At 33.9% G+C, this 12,142-nt stretch overlaps 2 protein-coding genes, 1 long non-coding RNA gene and 1 pseudogene across 3 annotated transcripts in view; 2 read left to right on the top strand and 2 right to left on the bottom strand.

Moving 5' to 3' along the window:
• LOC141671305 (uncharacterized) overlaps positions 1-12,142 on the bottom strand; it is a 328,936-nt gene that overhangs the window by 82,218 nt on the left and 234,576 nt on the right. The window lies entirely within an intron of this gene.
• LOC141671511 (uncharacterized) overlaps positions 1-12,142 on the top strand; it is a 73,589-nt gene that overhangs the window by 26,036 nt on the left and 35,411 nt on the right. The window lies entirely within an intron of this gene.
• Positions 7,796-10,524, top strand: LOC141671512 (xyloglucan-specific galacturonosyltransferase 1-like; annotated as a pseudogene).
• On the bottom strand, positions 10,581-11,803 carry LOC141671298 (putative phospholipid hydroperoxide glutathione peroxidase). Its single transcript, XM_074477489.1, has 6 exons — positions 11,693-11,803; positions 11,507-11,583; positions 11,291-11,352; positions 11,057-11,175; positions 10,811-10,966; positions 10,581-10,736 (listed from the first exon to the last, which is right to left on the bottom strand). The coding sequence occupies exons 1-6, from the start codon at positions 11,741-11,743 to the stop codon at positions 10,704-10,706; spliced, it is 498 nt and encodes a 165-aa protein (XP_074333590.1). The 5' UTR covers positions 11,744-11,803; the 3' UTR covers positions 10,581-10,703.

Genomic DNA, 12,142 nt, shown 5'->3' with positions numbered 1-12,142 from the left:
GTGCAAGATGAATTTCAAATTTTTTAATAATTTTTTCATATGACTAAAATTGATATAACTTAACATCTATACGGTTGGATCGTCAAAAAAATCATTTTAAAAAATTATTTGGTTAATTGGCAACGAATCTTTTTTAGGGAGTTGTAATTTTACCTCATTTTCCTTATAAAGTCAAGCAAGATAAATTTTGAAATTTTTTATTATTTTTTTACATGGCTAAAATCAATATATTTTAACATCCGTACGGTTGGATCGTCCAAAAAATCATTTCAAAAAATTATTTCGTTAATCAGCAACGAATCTTGTTTTAGGAAGTTGTACTTTTACCTCATTTTCCTTTAAAACACAAGGAAGATAAATTTTGAATTTTTTTTTTACATGGATAAAATCAATATATTTTAACATCCGTACGGTTGGATCGTCCAAAAAATCATTTGAAAAAAATATGTTGTTAATCAGCAATGAATCTTATTTCACGGAGTTGTACCTTTACCTATTTTTCTTATAAAGTCAAGCAAGATAAATTTTGAAATTTTTTATTATTTTTTTACATGGCTAAAATCAATATATTTTAACATCCATACGGTTGAATCGTCCAAAAAATCATTTCAAAAAATCAATTCGTTAATCAGCAACGAATCTTGTTTTAGGGAGTTGTACTTTTACCTCATTTTCCTTTATAACTCAAGGAAAATAAATTTTGAAATTTTTTATTATATTTTTACATGGCTAAAATCAATATATTTTAACATACGTACGGTTGGATCGTCCAAAAAATTATTTGAAAAATTTATTTCGTTAATCGGCATCGAATCTTGTTTTAAGGAGTTGTTTACCTCTTTTTCCTCAAAAACACAAACAAGATAAATTTTAAATTTTTTAATAATTATTTCATATGACTAAAATTGATAAATCTTAACATCCGTATGGTTGGATCATCGAAAAAATCATTTTAAAAATTAATCTTGTAAATCGGGAATGAGTCTCGTTGTCGGGAGGGGTACTTTCACCGAATTTTTCTAATCCTGACATGCAAGATGAATTTCAAATTTTTTAATAATTTTTTCATATGCCTAAAATTGATATATCTTAACATCCGTACGGTTGGATCGTCCAAAAAATCATTTTAAAAATTAATCTTGTAAATCGGGAACGAGTCTCGTTGTCGGGAGGGGTACTTTTACCGGATTTTTCTAATCCTGACATGCAAGATGAATTTCAAATTTTTTAATAATTTTTTCATATGACTAAAATTGATATATATTTCGAAAGTAATGACGGGATCTACGTATGTATATGATTACGATACAACATATTATAATGAAAAAATATAAGTTATTTATTTCGTATAACCTTAGTGATATTTAAACATGTGTTTGATAATGTGAGTTTTTACATATCAATCACTTCTCTTGTAGCACATTTTGAAAGCGTACGGTATCGATTCAAGTCCCATTCAAGTCTTTGGGATTGTCAAGAAATTTGATGTCAATAGACAATGGTTTGAACGAAAAAGACTTGTTTGTACATGTTCTTACAATGGATTTTCGCCTAAACCGTTATCTTATATTTTGTTAAAAAGGTTGATGTCATGACACAATGGTTTCCTAAAAAAGGCTTGTTTGTACACTTTCGTACAATGGTTTAATTTTAAAACTGGTGTCTTATATTTTAGAAAATCATTCTTCCAAATTTTAAACCCCTATATCGAATTAAATTAAGAAAAAATGAAATATTCAAATGGATCGACATTAAATGGCTCGTTTCACTTTTCTTTACTCATACGGTATCTCTATGTAATATTGTAAACTTAACAAGTCCCGAATCATTCATATGTATAGTTATCGACTATATTTCGAAAGTAATGACGGGATCTACGTACCTATATGATTACGATACAACATATTATAACGAAAAAATATAAGTTATTTATTTCATATAACCTTAGTGATATTTAAACATGTGTTTGATAATGTGAGTTTTTACATGCCAATCACTTCTCTTGTAGCACATTTTGAAAGCGTACGGTATCGATTCAAGTCCCATTCAAGTCTTTGGGATTGTCAAGAAATTTGATGTCAATAGACAATGGTTTGAACGAAAAAGACTTGTTTGTACAGGTTCTTACAATGGATTTTCGCCCAAACCGTTGTGCTATATTTTGTCGAAAAGGTTGATGTCATGACACAATGGTTTCCCAAAAAAGGCTTGTTTGTACACTTTCGTACAATGGTTTAATTTGAAAACTGTTGTCTTATATTTTAGAAAATCATTCTTCCAAATTTTAAACCCCTGTATCGAATTAAATTAAGAAAAACTGAAATATTCAACTGGATCGACATTAAATGGCTCGTTTCACTTTTCTTTACTCATATGGTGTCTTTATGTAATATCGTAAACTTAACAAGTCCCGAATCTTTCATATGTATAGTTATCGACTATATTTCGAAAGTAATGACGGGATCTACGTACGTATATGATTACAATACAATATATTATAACGAAAAAATATAAGTTATTTATTTCGTATAATCTTAGTGATATTTAAACATGTGTTTGATAATATGAGTTTTTACATGCCAATCACTTCTCTTGTAGCACATTTTGAAAGCGTACGGTAACGATTCAAGTCTCATTCAAGTCTTTGGGATTGTCAAGAAATTTGATGTCAATAGACAATGGCTTTAACGAAAAAGACTTGTTTGTATAGGTTCTTACAATGGATTTTCGCCCAACCCGTTGCCATATATTTTGTCAAAAAGGTTGATGTCATGACACAATGGTTTCCTAAAAAAAGGCTTGTTTGTACACTTTCGTACAATGGTTTAATTTTAAAACTATTGTCTTATATTTTAGAAAATCATTATTCCAAACCTAAATCACCTTAAAAAAAATTCAATTTTTTTTTAAAAATTCAGGCGGGAATCTAAATAAAATACAGGGGGAAACGAAAATTTTAATTTTTTGTATATCAACGGCTCAGAATAGTCTATTCATAATCCAACGATAAAGAAAATGTGACTTTTTTTTAATTTTATATAAATAAAATTTACAGTAAAAATAATTCAAACCCTCTGAAAATTAGACACCGATTTTTCATGAAAGTTGTTGTAACATATTTTCTAATGCAGGTTATTCAGACAACGAGTAAGACACCATTGTCTGAAACTCTTTTACTCAACAGAGGTGATAAACTATTGTCTGTTATGCTTTGTTTCTAACATTGGTTTTTCGGCACCATTGTCTCAAATAAATAACACATTGGTACCGGAAAACCATTGTCTAAGTTGCACAACAGTCCTTAAAACCCATTGTGTAAAACAATAGAAAGCACACCGGTTTATTGTGACCTAAACAACACTTGTACCAATAGAAGTCACACAATGAGGATGAATACAACCATTGTCTCATTGGAGCACATGGGCACCATTTAGACAACATTTTTGAATAAGTTGAATCACCATTGTGTGAAACAGAATGATAGAAGGCTTTTTGGTCAACTACTAATTAACCGTTGTCTAATTTTTTGTGACAACAGTTTTTTTGGCCACCATTGTGTAACAGGTGTTGTCTGATTCAGTTTCTGGTGTAGTGAAAGGACATGTTGAAAAAGGTTCGACATGAAAGATATGGGACTAGCAAATGTAATTCTGGGAATTCAAATTTCTAGAACATCAGAGGGTCTCGCATTAAGTCAACCACATTATGTTGACAAGATCCTTGAGAAGTTTCTTAAGGATGACTTTGAGAAAGTTAGGACACCTGTGGATATGACTTTGCACCTATCCAAGAACAAAGGTGTAGTTGTTTCCCAATTGGAATACTCGAGGATAATTGGTAGTCTGATGTACCTCATGAGTTGTACAAGACCAGACATTGCATACTCAATTAGCAAGTTGAGTAGGTTTACGAGTAATCCGGGAGCTGATCACTGGAAAGCGATTATAAGGGTACTAAGGTACTTGAGGGGAACTCGAGACTATGGACTGCACTATGGCAGATACCCAGCAGTATTAGAAGGATATACTGACGCAAATTGGATATCTAGCAAGAAAGCACTTAAGTCTACGAGTGGCTATGTGTTTACATTAGCTGGAGCGGCAATATCATGGAAATCCTCAAAACAAACGGTGATAACTCATTCCACGATGGAAGCTGAGTTTGTGGCACTAGATAAATGCGCCGAAGAGGCTGAATATCTACGTCAGTTTCTGGAGGATATTCCAAGATGGCCAAAGCCTGTAACTGCAATAGGGATTCACTGTGATAGTCAATCCGCTATTGGCAGAGCACAGAGCACGATGTATAATGGAAAGTCTCGTCATATACGACGACGACACAGTTCTATTAGACAATTGATCTCAACCGGAATTATCACTATTGACTATATACCGTCAAAGGATAATATCGCGGATCCACTAACCAAAGGGTTATCAAGAGAAGTGGTTGAGAAATCATCGAGAGGGATGGGCCTTAAGCCTATTGCTTAACGGCATCATGGTGGACACCCAACCATTGCTGACTGGAGATCCCAAGAACTTGGTTCAATGGGACAACTAAATCATGATGACCAAATCACTGTGGGGGTAACCCCTGGCCTGTTCCTATGATGAGGAAACAGTGAGACCCGTAAGGTACGAGGTTAAGCTTTGAGCCTTTAATGATCTTTGATGAATACATGGAGCTCATGAGTGAACGCATAGAATTCAGTTGAGTAAACGCGGGTTACTCTATAAGATAAAGATCACCTATGTGGGAGAGAAGTGGGGCCGCTTCAAAGGAGAATTGCGAGGCACAATTCTTTAGAAACTTCTGCAGAACCAGGACGATGTTCCATGGCCAAAATGGACATACTCATGAGAGCTGAACGAGTCAGAAACGATATAGTGATAAGTATATTATCGTTTACATAAACGGTCGAACAGTTCAAGGACAAGTACGTCTACTGTCTACCAGTAAAGTCGGTATGCTTACTCGAGCGAAGGTTCAAGGAGCATTCTCTACCTATCGTATGCTATATCTGATCGAAGAAACTATCACCAAGTCAAACTCCGTGTCTGTCTGTCTGTCTGTCTGGTGTGTGCTACTAAGATCACCAATCTCACCCATGTGGGGGATTGTTGGAAAATATGGGTATAAGTCCCATATTGGTAAGTCATATTTTTGAGCATTATGACTAAAAGATGTGTGAGATATGATGATATTCTCTTAATAATGGAAATTATTATTTTCCATTAGAATTTGGCTCAAATATTATGGCATAAATTAATTTGATTTTGTTTCAGATTAATTGATATGGTGTATGTCTTGATATATATAATCTGATTCTGTTTCAGATTATTTATGGAATAGAGTAGTTTGCAAGTATTACACCGATTCCATAATTAATGATATTTAATTATGCAAAAGAGTAGCGCACAAGTCTATCTACACCTATATAAACACCTCTAAGGCGTTAGGGTTAGACACACCAAAAACATATTCGCCTCTAAACACAAATCTCTCTCTCTCGGTGATAGTTTCGTGCCCGTTCAAGCTCGCTGAAGGTGCTCGTTATCCGTAACGCCGCCGCTACCTCGTTTTATCCTGGGAGGCTATCGACTCGCACATACGGTGTGAGGCGAAATAGCTTTAAGGAGACAGTTTCAACTGGACTCGAGGATCTCTCTTCTGTTTATATCTTTTCTTCCTTCGTTTGATTTCGTTTACTTACGCACACACTTGTTTGATTATTTGTATTAATCACAGATTGTCTTCACACATATTGTTTACATCAATGTGCTATGTGCTATATCTATATGTGCCTTCTCTGGACTGTTCACTATAATCTAATTTTTACATTTGATGTCTTTTTTGCAGTGACTGATTGTGTTTGCCTATCCCATCAAATTTACTTTGCTGTTTACACTTGGCAACTTGATGGCTATTGTAAGCTATGCTTTAGTGCTGTTTTTATGTTTTAATTGTTGAAACATTCTTGTTTAGCCATAAAGCCATAATTTGTGTAGTTATTTTTGTAAACTGTCTGATATAAAAGTATGTAGAATGATTGTGGTTCCCCTGGTATCTAACTATAAGCAGAGACATGTAAATATAACAGAATTTTGTATCCTCTTCTTCTATATATGTATATTTTGTATCCTCTTATATATTTGACAAATTAATTATATTTGGTATTTTGCTTGTTAAATTTGAGTAAAATCACTCGATTTTATAAATTTGACCAGAAAACAAAAATGTCATATTTAATAATTCACCGATTAATTTTGACTACTGGACGTCATATTTATAAATATGACCAACCAAAAATGGTGTCATATTTATAAATGTGACTCGATAATCAATTAATCAATTTATAAAATTGACTCAGAGCCATTTGGTCAAATTTGTAATTTTGACCGCTGTTGGTCATGTTTATGTATAAAAAGCGGGAAATTCAAATTTTTTAAAATTTTGATGTTAGCAGTGAAAAAATATAATTGACTACTGTGGGTCAATTTTAGGCGGTCAAATTTAATTGGTCAAATTTGAGCGGTCACATTTAGTCGGTCAAATTTAATTAAATTTGACCAATTTGACCGATTTTGCTAAATTTGACCAGCCTAAAAAAGACCGACATGATTCGGTCATATTTAACTAAATATGATCACTAGCGGTCAATTTTAATTAAATATGACTGAAAAATTTCGGTCATATTTAGCCGTTTTTCTTTTAGTGAATTGCATGACTGCACATTATAAAAGTTCGGTTTTGTTCTTCAAGTTTAATGACTTCAAGATGCAACTAAACTAAAACTTGGTAAGAAAAGAATCTAACATGCTCAGGAGTCAGGTCTGAGAATTAAGATTTTCTATTAGTTGGAGAACCAAAGTAATAACTTTCATATTGAATGATGCATTTTTATAAGAAGAACAAAAAAACCTCAATTTACAAGGCAATGAAACAAATTAATTGTGAAAAGTTGAGTTAATAAGAAATATATAAAAAGGTAAAAGTCCATTAGCAAGGGCAAGTTAGTTACGGTACCTCTCAAAGAGCTTGTAACTTCCATGAACAATTGTTGGCAATTTTCCCATTGAATTTATTACTGAAAGCAGTATTTTGGAAGATGATAACATCAACTTTCTGATTATACCAGTGTTTAGCAGTAATATAACACAAACAGGCACCAAAACACACTCTACGAGTCTGCAAGCAATTACGTTAAATATAAACTGACTAAAGACGTGAATTATATCAGTATTTGTGTTGTAAGATAATGCTAACTCTGCAAATACTTGGGGTTCTCTGATCTAGAGCTATACCTAAAAACTGCAATATCAAGTTACAGAAACACTTAAATACACTAGATATGTTATATTATACATGGCAACTTGCTAGCTCACCCAAAACCTTATGACTTAAAGATTAGAGAATAGCATGTATATCATGCTCAGGTGGTAGCAAGTTTCCTCGCTCAAAAGGCTCATTAAGGATATGACATCGGGTAACTAGGAGTCGGGGCAATAGTTACTTTAAGTGTCCAAATATTTTTTTTGAGAATATTCAGGAGTGAACTGCTGACCCTTGGCAATATAAACATTAATCTCCTCAAATTCAATCCCATGAAGCCTAATTAAGAAAATTGAAGAAACACACATTAGATTAGATACATGTAAACACAAATAAACACAAACCAAGATATTTAAAAGTGTGTTTATACCTACTTGCAGAAGATTATAATAGCACAGCAAGGTTGAGAAAGGCGGTTATTGATTTGCAGCTTCATCTTCTTCACATAAACTCTTCTTAACAAATGGGATCACTTTACATTGTCAATTCTGGTTGGCCAGTATCCATTATCCAGGTACAGAACAATAATAATTCTGTTGTGCAACTAAAAATAATTCTGAGTTATTTTCAGAGAAAATAACTGGCTAGAACATCCTCATAAATATTTTTTTTGTACAGTACCTGAATGCAACTATTTATAAGTTCTGCTAACTAATAATTTCGATAAATAAATAAAATTTTGCTCCAGATATATTTATTAATGTAATGATTTTTAAATTGTAAAAGTAAGAAAAGTAACCTTATACATAACATATCCGGCTAAGATTAGAAAAGGAAATTTGTGCATGCTCCAGAAATTTGTCCTTGCACACTTTTTTACTGCAGTGATTGAACAACATTGATCCGCAGTTTTAGTTCAATAAGCAGCAGAAACAAGCTGGAATGCCAATTGGTTCTTGCATCATTTTGAAGAAAATATTGAGCTACTTAGTAACTAGATGCCTGTCATGAACAACAGATGCTGCCAGAGGTGTTTCTTGGCATCATAATATCAAATAATGATTATACATAAGCTGTACATTAAACAATCATTCTCTAATAGAGAAGTCAACATGTTAAACAAGATCCTACATTGTATGCATCATTATAATATTATAATTAGCCATGCAAGCTTATGGTTTAAATCCATAATTATGCATATTAAACGAGTCTCAATGCAATTAACAAGCCAAAGTGCAGCCTACTTTTGGGACAATTTTAGTCCTCCTAAGACGTGCCTTCATGTTCAAGACACTCTTCTTGTGTTGAATATCTTCCCTAAAAACAGAGCAAATTAGCTTGAAGGAACTTCTTCTTTTGGTTCTTGTTTTCCTCTGGTCTTCTACCACTACCATCATCTCTGGTCACATTCTCCACGTATGTGTATCCTCGAGAAAGCTCAAAAATCTGTATTGCCTTTCTGCTTGTGCACAACCCAATTTTGATGTCCCTCTTCCACTTATTAATGCTAGTTCTGTTGATGATCATAAACTTGAAGTTAGCATACGAGAAAGTGTTCCTAGTGTTGATATCAAGAACAACGCAACTCTTGTTACGCAAGAGATTGCCAGTTATGTTGTTCAAGAGAACAATATTGATGATCATAAACTCAAAGTGGGCATACGAGAGAATGGTCCTGTTGACATCAATGACTACAAGGCTCTTGTCACACAAGATCTTCCTGGTTCTGATGTTCAAGAGAACAACGAAAACCTTATTGTTAGCAACATTGTTCATAACAATAACAATATGCTTTCAGAGTTTGAATCTGCAGTGAAGGTGGTGGAAGAGCATCTGCAAGTGCATCGATCATGGATATCAAATTCAAGTAGCCTCACAACATGTGATGGCAGATGGGTTTATGTGTATGATTTGCCACCAAAGTTTAACAAGGATTTGGTAGCTCAGTGTAGTGATATGTCTCCTTGGTTGGATTTCTGTCAATTTTTCAGGAATGAGGCACTGGGAGAGCCAATACCGAAACTTGGAAAAGCCTGGTAGAACACTCATCAGTATTCTCTGGAACCAATTTTTCATTCCAGGGTTATGAAGCATCCTTTTAGAGTTTATAATGAAAATGAAGCCAAGCTATTCTATGTTCCATTCTATGGTGGCTTAGACATCTTGAGATGGCCTTTCAAGAATGCCTCTCCTGATGTTAAGGACGCTTTGGCATTGGAACTGGTAGAATGGCTTAAAATGCAGAAACCATGGGCTTTAAACTCAGGCAAAGATCCTGTCTTTGTTTTGGGAAAAGTTTCATGGGATTTTCGGAGAAAGGATGATTCTCCATGGGGAAGTACATTTTTGAATCTTGAAGAAATGCAAAACCCGATAAAGCTACTGATTGAAAGGCAACCTTGGCATGTTAATGACATTGGAATCCCACATCCTACCTACTTCCATCCTCACTCCGATGAAGTTATCTTCTCATGGCAATTCAAGTTCATCCAATCAAGCCGAAACAACCTCGTTAGCTTTGCAGGAGGTGCAAGACCAGATTCTCCAGACAGTATAAGATCAGTGCTGATTAACCAATGCACTTTAGCAAATACTGGAACATGCAAGTTTCAGAATTGTAGTTCAGGAGGTTGTGATCAGCCTGAATCCATCATCGAACTATTCTTGGAATCTGAATTTTGTTTACAACCTCCTGGTGATAGTCCAACTAGAAAATCTGTCTTTGATTCTCTTATATCAAGTTGCATTCCTGTGTTTTTTGATCCCTTCACAGCTTACTATCAATATTCATGGCATTTGCCTGAGGATCACGATAAGTATTCAATGTTTATAGATCAAGAAGAGGTGAGAAAGTCGAAGGTGAATGTGGTAGATTGGCTAATGAAGATACCTAAGAAGGCCAGGGATGACATGAGGAGGTATATAGTGTATGAATTGTTTCCTGGATTGATTTATGGAGATTCAAGTTCAGATTTTGAACAGTTTCAAGATGCCTTCTCTATAACAATGAATAATCTCCTTGAGAAGGTAACCAGACTGGAGTAAAGTGTATAATGTCATGGTGTTAAATAGTTCAAATTTCAAATGTACATGTTATGAATTGCTTGATGATAATTTCATAATTACCTGATTAGACCAGAAAATTCTGCAGTTTTTGTAATTCTTTACTAACATGAGTACATCAATTAACAAAATTTATCGCTGTGTTATTCATCATTACAGCAAACATATCACGAAACTCGCCATAGGCTCATAGAATTCACACATTACACTGAACATTTCCCTTGCTCCACAGAGCAAACACTCATAAAACTCACAACATAACTATATTTGCTTTAAAATCTTCACAATCACACGCTTTTTTCTCCATACATGTTGCAGACGAGGTAGGTACTAGTCAACCATTAAAACTCAGGCCTCAATCCCGGTTATCAAGCGACTCCTAAAACTTTCTTGATATCATTCTGCAGAAGTCGAAATGATCATATGTTAGCCACAATATAATTAACTTGAGTAATGAAATGCAAGTAATTGTTACCTCAAAGGTAAGCGGAGTGGTTGTGGGAGCATAACGTTCAACAAGTTTGCCATCTTTATCGACTAAAAACTTGGCAAAATTCCATTCAATTTCATCTCCTTTGACAGACTTGAGGTACTTGTATAACGGAGCAGCATCTGATCCATTCACATCAACCTAAATAATCGAAAAACCACATAAGTTTCTCAGACAAAACAGGTCTAGCATACTGCAGTTCAAGATCAAAACGTGTACTAACATCCTTACCTTACTGAAGATAGGATATTCAGCTTTGAAACGAGTGCAGACAAAGTTTTCAATTTCTTCATTAGTCCCAGGCTCCTGTCCATTAAACTGGTTGCATGGAAATGCAAGAATCTCTAGTCCTGTAAAGTCACTCACCAGATTGTTAATCACGAAAAACACGAAACAAATGCAAGGATTCAACAACAGCTTCAGCTAACTCAAGCTTGATCATAGATTCATGACAGTGAAACCAACCTTGATCCTTGTACTTCTGGTACAACTCTGCCAACTCTGTATAGTTTGAAGTGGTAAGGCCACTGCACATCAAAGCAAACAAGTCATAATCCAATACAGTTCTTTAACAAATGCACATATTGCTAAATCCTCAGGATATTAGGAGGTGGAACGGAAATCAAACATGTGACCTATTTTACATAGAACATCGACATCATTGATAAATCAATAACATACCATTGAGATGCAACATTGACAATCAACAAAACTTTACCCTTGTACTTGCTTAGCTCTACATCATTCCCCTTGCCATCCTGCAATCATCAGTCAAACATTTTTAATGCATTCATTCAACCTACACTACATTGTAAATGGTCTATTTATGACGGAAAAATTTATATCCAAAGAAAGAAATGAAAGAACCTTGACAGTGAAGTCATGGATGGATTGCACACTGCTTAATTCACTGGCCATTTAAAAAATCTTGAAACCTCAAAAATATAAAAATAGTTTTTTTTTTGTGTTTTTTGCAAATGAAGTTAATATTTTGTATAAGTTGTTGAGAAGAGAAGAGGAGCTCAAAGCCTATATATAGGCATTTACCGTTATGTTAGCAATGACGCAGATACAAAAGATGTGGACGAGCATATATAAAGATGAGAAATTATTGAATTTAAAAGAATGATTAAATTCGAATAAAGTGGCTAGCTTTCATATGATTATTCTAGAATAGTTATATCAACTTCACTGAATACGTCACAAAATTATTTTTAATTTTTTAAGGCATATTTTAAGGTGAATAAAATTCAAAAAAAAATTCTGAACAAAAGTATATATATATATATATATTAAATTTTAATTCAAAAAAAGAAA

Source organism: Apium graveolens, chromosome 7 (assembly GCF_009905375.1).
Source record: "Apium graveolens cultivar Ventura chromosome 7, ASM990537v1, whole genome shotgun sequence".
Taxonomy (NCBI): Eukaryota; Viridiplantae; Streptophyta; class Magnoliopsida; order Apiales; family Apiaceae; genus Apium; species Apium graveolens.
Note: the sequence above shows the minus strand (reverse complement) of the source record. Positions and strands in the feature narration are given on the sequence as shown.